Below are 16,146 nucleotides of genomic sequence, written 5' to 3' on the forward strand. Positions count from 1 at the left end.
TGTGAACAGTTTAGCAGCCAACATGGATATCCAAGTACCTCAATAGTGAGCTGGCTGAGGTTCCTTCAGGTACACACCTGAGAGTTGAATATCTGGGTCATACAGCAGTTTTTCTTTTTGTTTTTGAGAACCATACAGATTTCCATATGGCTACATAAGTTAATAACAGTCCCACTAACAGGGAACGAGGTTTCTCTTTGTCCAGATCTTTACCAGCATTTGTTGTTATTTGTTTTCTTCCTTTTTTTTTTTTAAGCACCACCTCTTCAGTTTTCAAGCTCTAATGCCTGATAATCTTCCAAGGATGTGGTATTGCTTTCTGTGAAAATTTCAGAGATAGGCTGGAGAGATGGCTCAGAGGTTAAGAGCACTGTCTGTACCTCCAGAGGTCCTGAGTTCAATTCCCAGCAACCACATGGTGGCTCACAACCATTTACAATGAGATCTGGTGCCCTCTTCTGGCTTTCAGGTACACATGTGGGCAGAATACTATATATAAAATAAATACATATTTTTCTTTTTAAAGAAAAGAAAATTTCAGAGACTTCACTCAGCCTTCTTTGTGAGCCAGAGGAAAAAGTTGTCAATTCAATGGCTGCCAAGATGTTTGCTTAACTTATGTTTTTTTAACAACTAATAAAATCCCTTTGGGGTGGGTCCCCAGATATGCTAGAACCACTGTGAGTTGGGTCCAGTGTAAGACTCCATTATAACTTGATGGCCATTTTGAGTCTGTTTGCAGTAAACATTGTTTGAAAGTCAGTTTAGTTGCATTTTCTTTCCTTAGTAAGCAATCAAACTGGTTTCTTCAGCTTTCTTTGCAGAAGTGTGCAGGAAGATGCACAGTGTGTATACCAGGGTAGGTCCTCACTCTGAAGCACGTGTGCATATAGATGGTTCTGTGAACCTCCTTTTATTGGGAACCTGTCAGTGATTGTGGTACTGTAGCCATTGATTACATTGATGGTTGAAATACTTAGATTTTTTTTTTTGTATACAGCTAAGCAATAGTTTTACAGATTAACTAACCAGTTCAGTCCCAGGCTGATTTCACTTTGGCAAGGGTCCTTGTGAATCAGTATTTGAAAATGCTTGACCTTTCTTCATAATACATGGATTCCTGTGTCCTTCGTGTTGAAGTTCTAGTTTACTCTTTCCTCTAGTTTCCTTGATCCCAACCAGCTATTCCCGTCTGTGATGGCCAGTGTTCTGTCAACTTCACTGAGTCTAGGGTCACCGGGAACACAGGCTTCTGGACATGCTGAGGGGGGGGGATTATTTTGATCTCATTAGGGGGTAGGAAGACTCATCTACAGTGGGTGGCACCATCGCCTGGGTAGGACTCTGGACTATCTAAGAGGCGAAAAGGAGTTGAGCTGCAGGAAATGCTAATTGTTCTGATTCTCAACGTTGATTCCATGCAGCCAGCTGCTTCAGGCTCCTGTGTCTGGGTGTCCCTGTCACAGGAGAGACTGTCCTTGAACTTAGAGCCAGAATAACCCTTTTCTCCCTTAATTTGCTTTTGCCAGAACATTTTATCACAGTGCGTGTACATACACACACACACACACACACACACACACACACACACACACACACACAAAACAAACAAACAAAAACCCCTAAGATACAGTCCAAGTGTCTCGTACCATGTGTTTTCTCTGTATTGGAGAGTAATCACAGAAGGATATCTGATTTCCTACTAATGGTCTGTTTTTCAGCATCTTAGTGAATGGAGCATCCTCTGAGCTCTCTCAGGAGATGCAGTGATGTATAAGATTTCTTGTGAGAAATTGCTGTAACATTCTCAACTCTCTAAACCTGGGATTGCTTCTTCTGAATCATCGTAGGAACATTTTGGTATCATATCAACAGCAAAGTACACTCTTGGAGCCAATTCCCATCAATAATACATACATACGTACGTACGTACATACATACATACATACATACATACATATTATATGCATATGTTTTAAATTGAAAATATTTTTGATTACAGTTTCCAACGCCCCAGCTCTGCCCAGCTCCTCCCAGCTCCTCCCTACTTCTCTACTCACGTAACTCCACACCCTTTCTTTCTTTAGAAAATAGGCAAACCAGCAAACAAAACCCAATCAAACCAGAATGAAAAACAAAACAAAAAATCACAAGAAACCACCCCCACACACACACCATAAAAACACAAAATTAGAAACTAAAAAGTACAAACAAAAGACCAATAAGACAAACAAACAAACAAACAAACAAACAAACCCCACCCAAACAAAACCAAATGAAACCAAAAGTCTACAAAGACAACATTAAGTCCGTTTTATGTTGGCTACCTACTGTGGGGCATGGGGCCTGTCTTTGCGTGTTGTTAATTTACCCAGTAAGGCCCCATTGGAGTAAACTAAATTTTTCTTTGCCAGTGGTTGGAGAGAACTCCTTGGTTAGGGCTGGGAGCTTGTATCCGCTCCCCCATCTCAGTGCTGAGACCCCATCTGAGTTGAACCTGTGTACATTCTATAGTCTCTGTGAGGTAACATTTACCTCAGCCAATTCTATCTTTAAACCAAGGTGTGAGTCCAGAACAATCTCACTCGATTTAGTGTTTTGTTTTGTCCTCTTTTGCTTGAGCCCTGAAAATTCACTCAGAAATATTTTCAGGTTTGACGTGATACATATTACCAGAAATCTTGCTGTTTCCTTAATGCACAATTCAGTTCTGTTTTAGAGTTTGTACTTGTTGCTTAAATTATTTTTGAGGCTCTATTTTTATTTTACGTACATTAGTGTTTTTCCTACATGCATATATGTGTAGTGTGTGTGTGTGTGTGTGTGTGTGTGTGTGTGTGTGTGTGTGTGATGCTCATGGGGGACAGAAAAGAAGGTTTTGGATCTCTGGAAGTGAGTGACAAACAGTTGTGAGTTACTATGTGGGTCCTAAGAACTGGGTAAACGTGGTCCTCTGCACAGAGACATAGCTCCAGCTTGGATTTTATTGTTTTAAAGCATGCTGAGATTTTTTTCCCCTCATGCTGGATCTTGAAGCAATAAGGCATTTTAATGACTGATAAGCAATAAGGCGTTTTAATGGCTGATGTTAAGGAAAATGGCCCGCCATTTCCTTGTCAGCCACTCCCTCAAGGGAGGTGTTTTTAAAGGGAAGAGCGATCCCCACAGACACTGTGAGGGAGTCTTAAAGTCAGGACTGTAGTCTCAGCTCTATTTGGGTGCATTCCACGTTCTAGAATTTCATTCCTTTGCCTTCAGTCCTCTTCCTGGCTGTCAGTGACAGACCCAATAAGGCTATGGATTAACCCGACATAATTTTCAGTCTCCACAACTAAATTTTGCATTTGATTTCTATTAAAATCTTCAAACTTGCTTGCTTCCTTCTTTTCTTCTGAGGACCAGGGAATTTATTATGAGACTTATTAATAACATGCATAGACAAACAACGGGACATGTCATAGGCCCTAAAGAGAGGTTAGGCCCCAGCAGCAGAGACAGACAGTCTGGCAGGGTCTCTGAAGAACATTCCAGTTCATATGTCAGGGGAGGAAGTCTCTGATTATGTCTTTAGCGATCATTTATTTCCTAATTAAAAATACATGATAATTTTAAAGCTGTAATAGCTCCCTGCTTCTCTGATGAGCTGAGAGTTTTAAGATCCGCGTCTCCTTATTTTCCTCCAGGACCTGTACATTCATGAAAATTCTATCCGATCACAGTCCATATAGTAACTATTTCTTCTGTTAATGATCACATGAGCCAGCCTTTGAGATCACACTGAACCCCAGCATCAGCCAGACTCCTCGGATGACCACACTCTATGTTGTGGGTCAATATCCATCCACTTTCTCATTAGTAAGGAGCTCAGTATTCCACCCAAACGCACCCTCATCCAAGCACTCCTTCTATTCCAGCCCTGACGTATATTAGTTTCTGTATTAGTCACGTGGAAACAGCACAGTAGACTTCACTATAAAGATGTTAACTAGGTATAAGATTGCTAGCTAGATAAGTACCTTACTCTCAAGTGGCCAGGAGGTAACAAAACGCAGCAATCTCTGTAAGGGCCCAGGAAACAAAAGATTGAAACTGAAACTGTTACAAGTGGGGCAGTGTGGGGGAGGGGTCCCTGCCGAGCTGAAATATGGCTTCTGAAGACAGCTGGGCAGCTGGCACGGTCGTCTCGAGAGAGACGTGCACCCAAGGAGGGAAGCACTGGCTGGACTGTGCTGCACGCAGTGAAGTTGGTTAGTTGACCTGAAACAGGATACAGTCATGCCCTGGGAAAGCGCTCTAGGCACGGTGAAGGAGTTTTCCCAGCGTGACATTAGAAAACTAGTCCGTGGTTGGGAAGCTCATAGGAAGCAGACAGGAGAGACAAATCCCTTCCTCTGCTGGCGTCTAGGTTCCCTCCAGCACCTTCTAAGGGCACCTGCGGCCAGCTTGCGGAGTCAGGGTGGCTGGCTGCACTGTTTCCGCTCCGCACTCTCAATACAGAGCAGTATGGTGGATTTCGATTCCAGGGTGAGGCTCAGGAACCTGATCACCAACACACTGTCTTAAAGAGATGTGTGCTAGGTTCCGCCTTCCAACAGTGGCACGCCTCTGGGAGAACCCAAGACTCTCTTGAAGTGATATAATTTCTTTGGTTTCTGAGAAGAGGAGGAGCCGAGAGTGATCTCGCCTTTTCTCTCTCTGTATTGATCTGTATAGGACAGAGTTGTCACTGGAAGCAGATGTCCCATAACAGCTCAGCTGACTGTGTCTTTAACCCACATTTGTCCCAAGATCATGAAGAAAGTGATCCTGAAATGGAAACGGGGAGGGGGGGCCGCCAGGGGGAGGGGGGCGACAGGGGGAGGGGGGGGGAGAAATAATGCAGGCCTTCCTCTCAGGCAGAGCCTTCTATAATAGGATCCTAGACCGTCTCAAAATTTAATGTGATGTCATTTTTCAGTTATTCACGTGTCTTTGTCAAGGGTCTGTAGGGCTGGAGACAGTGAGTGCGTGAGTGAAGTAAGTGAATTCAATGAGCAGGCCTGTGAAGAGGCTTTGGAGGGGGCGGGGGCGGTGATGGAGGTGGTGAAGGTCAGAACAGCCCAGCGAGGCAATGTCGACCTTGAAAATACAGAGAGATGTGTCTCAAAGCCCAGGGCACAGATGAATTAGGGAAACAAGGGACAGTTTGGCACAGCCTAGATGGCCGATGCTGATGCTTGTGAGGGGAAATTGCAATCTGATCACTTGTGGGATTGCAGGGTGGCACCGCTTCCTTCTGAGGGTTCCTGCAGCCGGGCTGTTTGTTTGTATCCTTTGAACCCACCACTTTCATTAGGGCTCTTTTAGGAGCCTCTGGTTTTCTAGGAAGTTTTTATTACCATGAGTCATTTCTTTATACTGTTCACATTTTTAACATCCTCTGACTCTTTCGTTTTTGCCTTTAGTCAGTGGACCCCAACTCGGATTTTTCTGAAGCCTTCACTATCAGGTTCTTGCCTGTTTCCATCGCCTCACAGCGTCCTCCAACATAAAGTCTGCCTGTGAGCCTCAGGATTCCCAGAGCCTTTCATCAGGCTGCGTCTCCAGGCGTTGCCTTTCGGTCCAGTGAAAGCATTAGACTTCGTAGATTGATCTCATTTCTGACATGGCACAATCCTGTAGATTTAGTAGACTTGTTTAGAATTAAGGACTGCGAATACACAAAAAAGATCTTTTTTAAAATATAACCTCACAGAGAAAATGTTCATTGCTTAAATGTCTACCTCTTGGAATTTTTGACTTAATAGTGAGCTGCAATTCTGAGATCAAAGTAGCTTTTTTAATCCAGAAATTTCATGAAGGTACAACTCTGGCGATCTCTTGACTATTTTTAAAAGTGAAAAGAGATGAAGCAAGAAATTTTTTTGGTCTTTTTTGTTTGTTTGTTTTTTTCAAGACAGGGTTTCTCGGTGTAACTGGCTGTCCTGGACTTTGTAGACAAGGCTGGCCTCGAACTCACAGCTTCCCTGGTTGCAGGGATTAATGACGCCTGGGGAAGTGAGAAAATCTAAATCCTAATTATTGTTGGAGTAACTGACTCCGTTTTCAGAATTGCAGGTCTCTTGTGAGAGGAGGTAGAGCTGTAGGTGAAGATTTCCTTGCTGGTGAATTCTGAGTGAGAGATGCCAAAAGTAAAGGAAGTGTCTCTAAATTGCCTTAGGGCTACAGTGATGTGCAGAAAATTGTAGTGTGCGGCCTAGAAGTGCTACTTAAAGGAGCAATTAGGCTACAGTTTCTGCCATCCTATTGATTTTATTCTATTCGTGTTGGGTCAAGCTGATGTCCCCTGGCTTTCTCACCTCTGAGGGCATGGTTTAGAAAGACCATTTATCTTCTTCCTCAAGGAAGAGAGTTTTTTTTTCTTTTCTCTTTTCCTCTCTTATGTAGAGGCATTCTTTTATAAGGACCCCAGCTCTCCTTTGAGGTAATGATGTGTTTATTTAGTCTTATTTTTCTAAGAGACATTATATATCCAATAAACTTGAGTGCTTCGTGAACTCACTTAACCGGTCAGTAACTATGTAGTAAATATCAGGCAAATAGTGGGCATTATGCCAGTGCTGGGGACTGAGTTATTAACAAGCCAGACATGCCTTGGGCTACATGGAGCTGGCCGTCTAGTCTATTTTAAACTTACCGTCACTGGTTGTCCCTCCACTCCTCATTAGGGACTTTTCTTGTTTGACAGATTAAAAATTAGTGCAAACCTTTGATGATAAACTCATAGGATTTTATGTTTTGCATTTCAAGTGATTGTTACGACACTGACACTTCTTCAAAACCAAAACAAAAAAAGGACACAGTTTATTGGAAAGTTGACTTGGTGGTTAAGAGCACTGGCTGCTCTTCCAGAGGACTTGGGGTTCAATTTCCAGCACCCACATGACTGCTCACCACTGTCTGTAACTCCAGTCCCAGGGGATTTGATGCCTCTCCTGGCCTCCTCAGGTACCAGGCATGCACATGGTAAATAGGCGTATATGCAGACAGACCACCCATACACAAAGAAAAGACAAAATACTAATAAAGACCGCTTTATTTTGTTATCTTTATTTACATCTATGCATCTGTGTGAGTGAACGCTGCTTGTATACAGGTGCCCGAGGAGGCCAGAAGAGGGAGAGCAGAGGGCATCAGTTTTGTTGGAGATAAAATCACAAGTGGTTATGAATTGCCTAGCCTGGGTGCTGGGCACTGTGGGTCTCCTGAAAAAGAGCAAGTATTCTTTACTGTTAAATCACCTTTCCAGCCCACCCCTCCTTCTTTGCTTGCTTGCTTCCTCCCTTTCTTCCTTCTTTCCTTCCCTCCTTCTATCACAATTTGAAAAATCTGTGTGTGTGTGTGTGTGTGTGTGTGTGTGTGTGTGTTAGAGAATGTGAGTGTGACTGTGCATGATTGTCATGTGTGCAGATGAAGGTCAGAGGGTGTCACATATAGGTTCCCACCCTCCACCTGATTTGAGATGATGTCCCTTTGCCTTGTATACTAGGGTAGCTGAGATCCTTGAAACTTGAGGATTCTTTCATCTCCACCTCCCATCATGGCAGTACTGCCATCCCTGGTTTTATCTGGGTTCTGGGGATTAGAACTCAAAACTCCATGCTTGTGTGGTAAGTTCTTTACCTACGAAGCCATATCCCTAACCACTATTGAAATTGTTTGGGGGAAAGACGTTTGCCTGTCCTTTAGTCTTGTAGTGATAACCTTGTCTCTTCATCACTACTATACTTGCTTGGGGTGTGTGTGTGTGTGTGTGTGTGTGTGTGTGTGTGTGTGTGTGTGTGTTTAATTGTTAAAAGTTTCTTTGCTGCCTGAGTTTATGGAACAACTACTTCCTGCCACTTTATAAATCAAGGGCAAGGCAAGAGAGGAAATCTACTTTACAACTGTTCATTTACCACTTTTTCAAACAAAGCAATGCATCTTGAATTTCTAGTGATCTGTGCATTCTTTTCCTCAGATGAATGTCTCCTTTCTTGAAATCTGATAAAGCAACCCATAAAATGCAAGGCCTCAAGTGTGTTCCTCACTCACCATTGGGTCAGCCTACTTTTGTCTCTAAGCATGATGTGTCACTCTAGACCAACCTTAACATTCATTCAAGGATTTCAAACTATTTTTATAATTTAAGCCATGCCAGTTCTTTGTCGTGCTTAGTGCAATGCTCTGGGACAAGTGTCCCAGAAATGTCAGCAGTGGTAGTAGCATTTCAAAATGGCGTCTGGCTTAGAACCATGGGTGTTGTAGGAATCCAGCTTATGAATTATTTGACTGTACATTGCTTGCTAATTATCTGAAAAAAAAAAACACCAAATCAGTGTAATAAGGCTATATAATAAAAAGATCATATGTGGATTCTAAATATGCCTTTTGTATTCTTTTCTGACACTTGACACAATATCACATGGTTTTGAACCTAAATTTCACAAGCCACTCCTGTCCTGATGACCTGTGGTTGTTGTCTGAGTGCAGGTCTGCTTTCTCTGACAGTGCGTCAGCTGTGTGTTGTGTGGATCTTTGTAGACATTGTTGGATAATTCTAGATAGCAGCAAGGGCTTTGATCCTAGAGGAAAGAGATGTAGCTCAGCTATTGAGTCCTGGCCCAGCTTGTGGAAGGCTTTGATCTCTAGCACTGTTTAAAAAAAAATAGTATGTAGTTAGAACCAAATGTGAGGACAGTGTTATCTTAACTGCTAAGGAAAGAGAATTGAGAGTTCAAGGCCAGCTTGGGCTAAACAAAGGAGCAAACAGAAAACACACAGGCCATGGCCAAGTAGTCCCTATGGAACCTCTGTTCTAGAGTGGTATATCAGGACCCTTTCTCCAACTGATATTGTTCTGTATAAAAATAAATGTACGTTAATTGTTTTAAATTAAAGTATAATTATATCATCCCCTCTTTTCTCTCTTCAACCCCTTTCGTGTGCACCCTCCCACACGTCATTGCATCTTTTTATTTGTTGTTACATATGTGCATAAATGCATATATACACACATATACATACATATGTACACACACACATATAACTGTTAAGTCTGTTAGTGTTGCTGTTATGCATATGATTACAGGGCTGACCACTTGGAATAGGATAACCAATCAGGGCCTCATTCCTGGGGAGGGAGGACTATTTTTCATGTTCTCAGCAGCTCTCAGTTGCCTGCCAGTCTTTGTGTAGGGGTGCAGCGCCATGAGACTTACTTCTGGTATATCAGCATATCAGGTGATTCGGAAACTAGGCATAACTCTTTACCCACTCAATCAAATCTAGACTCTATCTCCCCAAACAAAGTGACAACAACAAATAGTTTTGTGTGTTTGTGTACATCTTCAGGTTATGGAAATTTTCAGAAGTTTTTCTTTTGTTGGCACTTAGATTTATAAACCTGCCGCCTTCTTTCCCCTGTATTTGAAAAGAAATTGCAAAACAAAAGTTGGTGAAGGAAAAGGGATGTGTTTGCAGTTTGGCCATGGACAGGGAGAGCTGTTGTATTTCCCTCTCACTGGTGACCATCTTGCAGTTTATGAGAAGCCATGAGGAAAGGGTAAATTTAACCATGAGGTGGGCTAATCAGTTCCCAGAGAAAGGCACCTGGACCCCAGGCTCTCTCAGCTTTCTGTTACGATGTTAGCTTTTTATTTACTCCTTGGCTAAAGAAAAAGCAGTCTTAAAGATGCTTCAATTTGAAGGGGAAAAGAATATAGGGTCTTTGAATCTAGGCTAGCTCGCACGCCTTTAATCCCAGGAGGTAGAGGCAGGTAGCTTGTAGGGAGTTCGAGGCCAGCCTCATCTACAAAATGAGTCCAGGACAGCCAAGTCTGGGAGGTGGGGCGTGGGGAAGAACCCTGTCTAAACCCAGAATGTCAGTGTTTTTTGGCTTGGCAGAGTTCTTTGTCTATTCCTTTGATATAACCCCAATCACACGATGGGGAAGAAGACGGTGAAGGCAATTGACAGTCTGATAGCTGAAGGGAGGGGCCCACAAGTCTGTCTTTAGAATAGCATCTTCCCTGCAAGGCTTCAGTGGAACATCAAGGCTAAACAGCATGTGAAACATGGTGTTCTTCCTAATCATTGCATGGACCAGCTGTGCTTTACCACTGTGTCTCATCCATTTCTGTGTGTGTGTGTGTGTGTGTGTGTGTGTGTGTGTGTGTGTGTGAGTGTGTGTGTGTGGTTGTCCTTGGATTATGTTCTCTCAGACGTCACTTTATTTTACTCATAAACCCCTCTGTCTTCTTTTAAAGTACTTGTTTTGTTTTTTTTTTTTTTTGATTGATACTAAGCCTTTTTTTTTTTTTCTAAATTTTGAGCTGTTATACTTTAAAGTTTTTCAATGTACCCTTTTTCTTTTTCCTTTTTTAAAAACTAATTTATTTATTTTGCTTTATTTGCATTGGTTTGAGGCCATTAGATCCCTTGGAACTGGAGTTATAGATAGTTGAGAGCTGCCATGTGGGTGCTGGGAATTGAACCCGGGTCCTTTGAAAGAACAGACAGTGCTCTTAACCACTGAGCCATCTCTCCAGCCCCCTTGTTTTGTTTTTTTGAGATAGGATTTTTTTTGTAGACCAGGCTGGCCTTGAACTCACATAGATCCGCCTGCCTCAGCCTCCCAAAGTTCTTGATGGTAAGTAAAATTTGAAGCTAGAAAAGTTTTAAGTCTTTATGTTGTTTGTGTCTGAAATTTACATAATCCACATCTTTGTCCCATCCTGTTCTAGGCCATTTTCCTGAGCTAATTTGTGTCTTTCCTTAACTTTCTCAAGATCCTTATTATATCCTGATCACAGTCATTTTACTGGTCCAGTATGTGTAGAAAACACACAGTATTCAACTTATGCTATGTGTAAGTGATTATAATATTTCACTTTTAATTGACCATTTTTACTTTCTAGTAGTGAGAGATTTTATTTATTTATTATTCTTTGACAGAGAGTCTCTGTTGCCAGGTGAAACAATGTTTGTAGAGCTGGTGACATGAGTGGGTAAAAAAGAATTTACCAAGGGTCCAAACAGACAGAGAAAATTGACTGAAATACACTTCAAGAAAGGCAAGCTCTTTTTTTTTTTTTTTTTTTTTTTTTTCCAAGACAGGGTTTCTCTCTGTAGCCTTGGTTGTCCTGGACTCACTTTGTGGACTAGGCTGGCCTCAAACTCACAGCAATCCACCTGCCTCTGCCTCCCAAATGCTGAGATTAAAGGTGTGCGCCACTACTGCCCGGCGAAAGGCAAGTTCTTATAGAGGAGATTGCTGAGGGGATCTTGGCTCTCAGAGGGATTGGGGATTCTTTTTATAACAGTGTAACAGTTAGTGGGCAATTACTTGGTCTTTTCTTGTGAGCCCCATAAGTAACTGTGATCAGCCTCCACGGGCTTGTGAAAGCCTGGGGACCTCGAGCCCTTCTTATGTGTAGTAGTGCAGGTTGGCCTTGTTTTTGCAACCCTCCTGTCTCAGTTGACCAAGTGCTGGAATTACAGGTGCACTCGCTGGTGTACAATTTTTAGTTGGGCACAAATTGCTACTACCACCTATCCAGCTGAATGCAAAGGAATGGGGTGGATATTTTGAGTAAAGGAGGTTTCCCCACTGCAGGAGACCTAAGCCATCAAATTTGGATTTTATCAGAGGTCAGAATCATTCTGCCTGACAACACAGTCACATGCAGGCTTGCTCCTGCAACCAGGACAAGTCAGCTAGTGTTAAATCTTAAATATGGAGGAAATGATTTAGTGGTATGTACAATGCTTCTGAGCTCAAACTAGTCATAGTAATTTCCTGGAGATGCTAACTCAGTGTAAAATCCTTCCAGCTGAACTCCCGCCTCCGTATACAGCCATTGCCAGTCCAGGAGCCAGTGGTGTTCCTGTGATCAACTGTCGCGTGTGCCAATCTCTGATCAACCTGGATGGTAAACTTCACCAGCATGTGGTTAAGTGCACAGTTTGCAATGAAGCTACGGTAAGTGGCAATTCCATTAAAAAGCATAGATCGTTAGCTCTTGTCTTATTTCTAAAGGGAGTTCCTTAGTGTTATTTAAGTGTCGGTGTGGGATGTGTGCAAATATGATGACCTTTCCCAGGTTTTCTTCTGCCTGTCTTTCTTTTATCATATAAGGATGCCTCTGCATGTTTGGGATGACAACATTACAAAGTTTCTTTGTTAATTTAAATACAATGTCCTTTTGGTTCTTTACATATTTTGGACATTTATATTTCTCTTCAGTATCTGTCCATTTTTATTTCAGTGCAAATCTACTGGGCATTACTGCAAATGTGGTCTTTATCTCTATTATGTAGAAAACTGTTACTAACCATGTAATATTCTTTTTCTTTGATTATGAATTTACTATTATCTTCTTGCCAAACTGCTTGTTTGCAAATAGCTTAGTACTTTTTTACACTTGCTAGATGTTAATGCAGTGTAATTTTTAAATAGTCGAAAAGCATTTTTTTTTCAAGGACACTTTTAAAAAGCTGTTCTTTGGGAAGAATAACAAGCTCATGGTTTCAAATTATACCTGGTAAGGGATGTACTGTTTAGCTGATCTCCATTCCTACTTTGCATAATTAGACTTTAACTTTTCTTCAGTCTGTTTTGAAATCTGTAGTTAAATATAAATTGAATTTTTGGTATTTATATTGTCTTCCAGTTTGGAAAATTGTAAAGTGATCATTGTATCAAAGAACCACAAATCGTAGACACCGGGCTTCATACGTTTGAAAGTTGTAAAACAACTTTAAACAACACATTAAGCAGTGTGTTTCATTGCAATTTTTTTTTCCCTGCAAGGGCTAGCCTATTGTTTAGAGAAGTTTGTCACAACAAACAATCGTAACCTCAAAGCTACCTTATAACACAAGGTGATCAGTGGCTCTAATTAAGATCGTCTTTTATTGTGCTCTTTGTAGGTTTGTCAAACAAATGAAAGTGGTAAGACAGAAGGTACTAATTTTAAAAGACAGAGCATTGAATCTTTCTTTGGATTTAATAATATGTTTCCTCATTCTGCTATATCTATTCATAAACCTTTTTTTTCCTTTGAGACTGTGTGTGTGTGTGTGTGTGTGTGTGTGTGTGTGTGGTGTGTACACATACGTGCATGTGGAGGCCAGAGGAGAGTTTAGCATGTCTTTCTCTCTCACTCTTGGCCTTGTTCCTTTAAGAAATATCTCTCACCAAAGCAGAAGCTCACCCGCTCAGCTAGTCTGACTGTCTAGCATTTCCTCTACCGCCAACTGGCTCTGCTGCACGTTACGTGGCTGGGGTCACTGGTGTGTACAGCCATGCCTGACTTTTTAAGATTATTTTCCCCCATGGAGTAAAGATATGTAAACAATTGTGGAGACACTAGACTAGCTAACAGCATGTAATCAGATTGCCTTGTCTCCCAGCTCTAAAGTTACAGAGGAGGAAAGGTGAAAGAAAGTCGTGAGGCGTGCCTTGGCATGCAACTTGATAAGTCTCACATCTAATTTGATCTTAAGCTTCCAACTGAAGAGCTGTGAGGCACCTGGGAGTGGCCTCAGAGAATTCCAGGTTAGAAATGCCGGAGATAATGAATGAAATAGGCTCAGGTCCAGCAGCGAGATTCCCTACATCCGCTGTCTCTGTCCACTGCTGTGATGCTTTCCCAACCACCTGAAATCAGGCCTCAGAGTCTTTTCTCTGTGGTAGCTGCTCTGATAGGAGCCTGGAATGTTTGTCAGATTAAATGGCCTGTAGCCGATTGTTAGCCAGAGATTTAGAGGCTGACGCACTGGAGAGTGAGACTCAGTTGTTTTTTTCTGTTCAGTAACTGTATCTTGGGGCTTTATATCTCACACTGTAATTTTTTTTTTCATGCAAAAATAATACCAACATTGTAGGATTGCTGTGAGAGACAGGAATAAAACACCCAGCATAGTTATTGGCAAAGATCCACCTGCCTCTTCCAAGTGCTAGGATTAAAGTCATGCACCACCCCACCTAGCTGGGCAACTTTGTTTTATCAAATAATAATTTTAGAGCATGCGTGTGGGCTAGAGAGATGGCTCAAAGGTTAGGAGCACTTGTTGCTCTTGCAGAGGACCTGGGTTCAGTTCCCCGCACCCACTTGACAGCTCACAACTCTGTTTTAACTCCAGGTCCAGAGGACCGGTTGCCCTCTTCTGGCCACAGGCACTGTGCACACATGTGGGGCACACACATACCTGCAGGCAAAACAGCCATCAACACAAAATAAAAACAAACAAGCCTGGAAACAAAACAAAACAAAACAACAACAACAACAACATGCTCAAGAGAGTTTCTCTTCCCTTTCTCCCATGCAGAACAAACAGGACATGACTAGGGAGGCTCTGTGGACCAGTGCTCAGAATCTAACTTAGTTTCATTATGTTATGTGAAGGAACTGATGTCTAGAAGTGAAAAAGCAATAAAATATGTGTTAAAAAAATCTTACCCATATATAAGCCCAAAGTCTGTTTTTCTTGGTGCTTTTACATTCTATATGTATATACTCTTGATGTTTCTGAATTGTAAACATTCAGATTTCGTTACCTATAACATAATTTAATAAGTTATAGAATTTTTTTACTAACATTTATGTATTTTTATGACAGTTACCACTTAAGTATTTGAAATTCTTTTTTTTTTTAAGGATAAGGGTTACAAAGATAATAGTGTGTATGGACATGTCTTGATTTCCATGCTCTTATGTAACAGTATACTCAGAAGATGGCGGGATGCATTTAATACCCTGAGCATAGTATACATATAGCCTGCTGAGCATCCCAGGTTCCCAGCACTACTGTCATCATGTAGTGTGGGTTATTTCCTCTGCATGTCAAGTGGCTGGGAGCTATAGCTTGCTGCTGATGCCCAGCTTCTTCAGGGAATCTCATAGTGCATATTGCTTTGCTAGTCCTGAAAAAGATAAAAATTCAGCATTCTATGTATGTTTTCTACTGAACTCAGACTTTTTACTGTTTTGTGTTTTGTTTTGTTTTTTAAATTTCATGTGCATGTGTATAAGGCTGTCAGAAGATGGAGATACAGGTAGTTGTAGGCTGCTATGTGGGTGCTAGGGATTGAACTTGGGTTCTTTGGAAGAGCAGATAGTGCTCTCCAGGCCCCAGACTTCCTTTTTTTTTTTTTTTTACATCACCAAATAATTGAAAAACTGCAAACATACAAATAAAAAAAGAAAAAGAAAAACTGCAATTTGGACTATTATAATTTAAAGACTCCTTGCATAAAAATATGAAACATTCCCCAATACCCATCATGCTGCTGTACAAGCTTTTCTTTCTAAATAAACTTTACTATTATAAATTTATAAAATACAGAAAATTAATGTCGACATACTCTATGTAATCATTTTGTTACAATTTTATCTACAAATTTATTTTTAAAATAATTTTTAAAAATTTACTTATTTTTATGATAAAATTTGCAGTTTTATTTACCTTTTAAATTTTTTCCAATTTTACTTACCTTTCTTTTTCTTTTTCTCTTTCTTTTCTGTCTTTCCTTTTTTAAGTAATATGAGAGTTTTGTCTGCATGGATGTCTGTGCACCATTATATGTACAGTGCCAATGGAGGCCAGAAGAGGGCGAAACTCCTCTAGGACTGGAGTTGCAGATGGTTGGGAGCCTGGGAATTAAACCCACCCCCCACCCTTCTGCGCTGGAAGAGAACCCAGTGCTCCTAACCACTGAGCCATCATCTCTGCAGCCCCAGCTGCCTAACCTTATGACCTAATTCATATTTCCCAAACTGTCTCACTAGTGTTTTTAAGAAGGAAAAACTTCTACTTCAGAAGTCAAGCCAGAATCGTATACTGCATTTGGTTGCCGAATCACTTTAATATTTCTCATCTGAACTTTGCTCTCTTTTGTCTTTCTATTACTTGTATGTTTTGCTCAGTACAGGCAAAATATTTTGTAGACTGTCTCTCAGGTTGAGCTGTCCACTGCTTCATGCTTGGGTTCAAGTCGTGTGTTTCGGTAGGAGTGCCACAGAAAGCATCTGTTCTTTTCATTGTGACTATTCGGGTAACCAAGCTTAAGTTCTCATATTGCAAGGAGTGTTTTCTTCTATGCTGTTTATTGTCACTTTAAGT

At 41.3% G+C, this 16,146-nt stretch overlaps 1 protein-coding gene across 2 annotated transcripts in view; it reads left to right on the forward strand.

Moving 5' to 3' along the window:
* Nucleotides 1-16,146, forward strand: part of PIP4P2 (phosphatidylinositol-4,5-bisphosphate 4-phosphatase 2) — a 55,913-nt gene that overhangs the window by 15,733 nt on the left and 24,034 nt on the right. For both annotated transcript variants that reach the window (XM_084779906.1, XM_084779905.1), the window contains exon 2: nucleotides 11,853-12,001. In XM_084779906.1, the coding sequence (XP_084636032.1) occupies nucleotides 11,853-12,001 (149 nt within the window). The remainder of the gene's footprint in view (nucleotides 1-11,852; nucleotides 12,002-16,146) is intronic.

This window comes from Acomys minous, assembly GCF_964271855.1.
Source record: "Acomys minous genome assembly, chromosome: 1".
Taxonomy (NCBI): Eukaryota; Metazoa; Chordata; class Mammalia; order Rodentia; family Muridae; genus Acomys; species Acomys minous.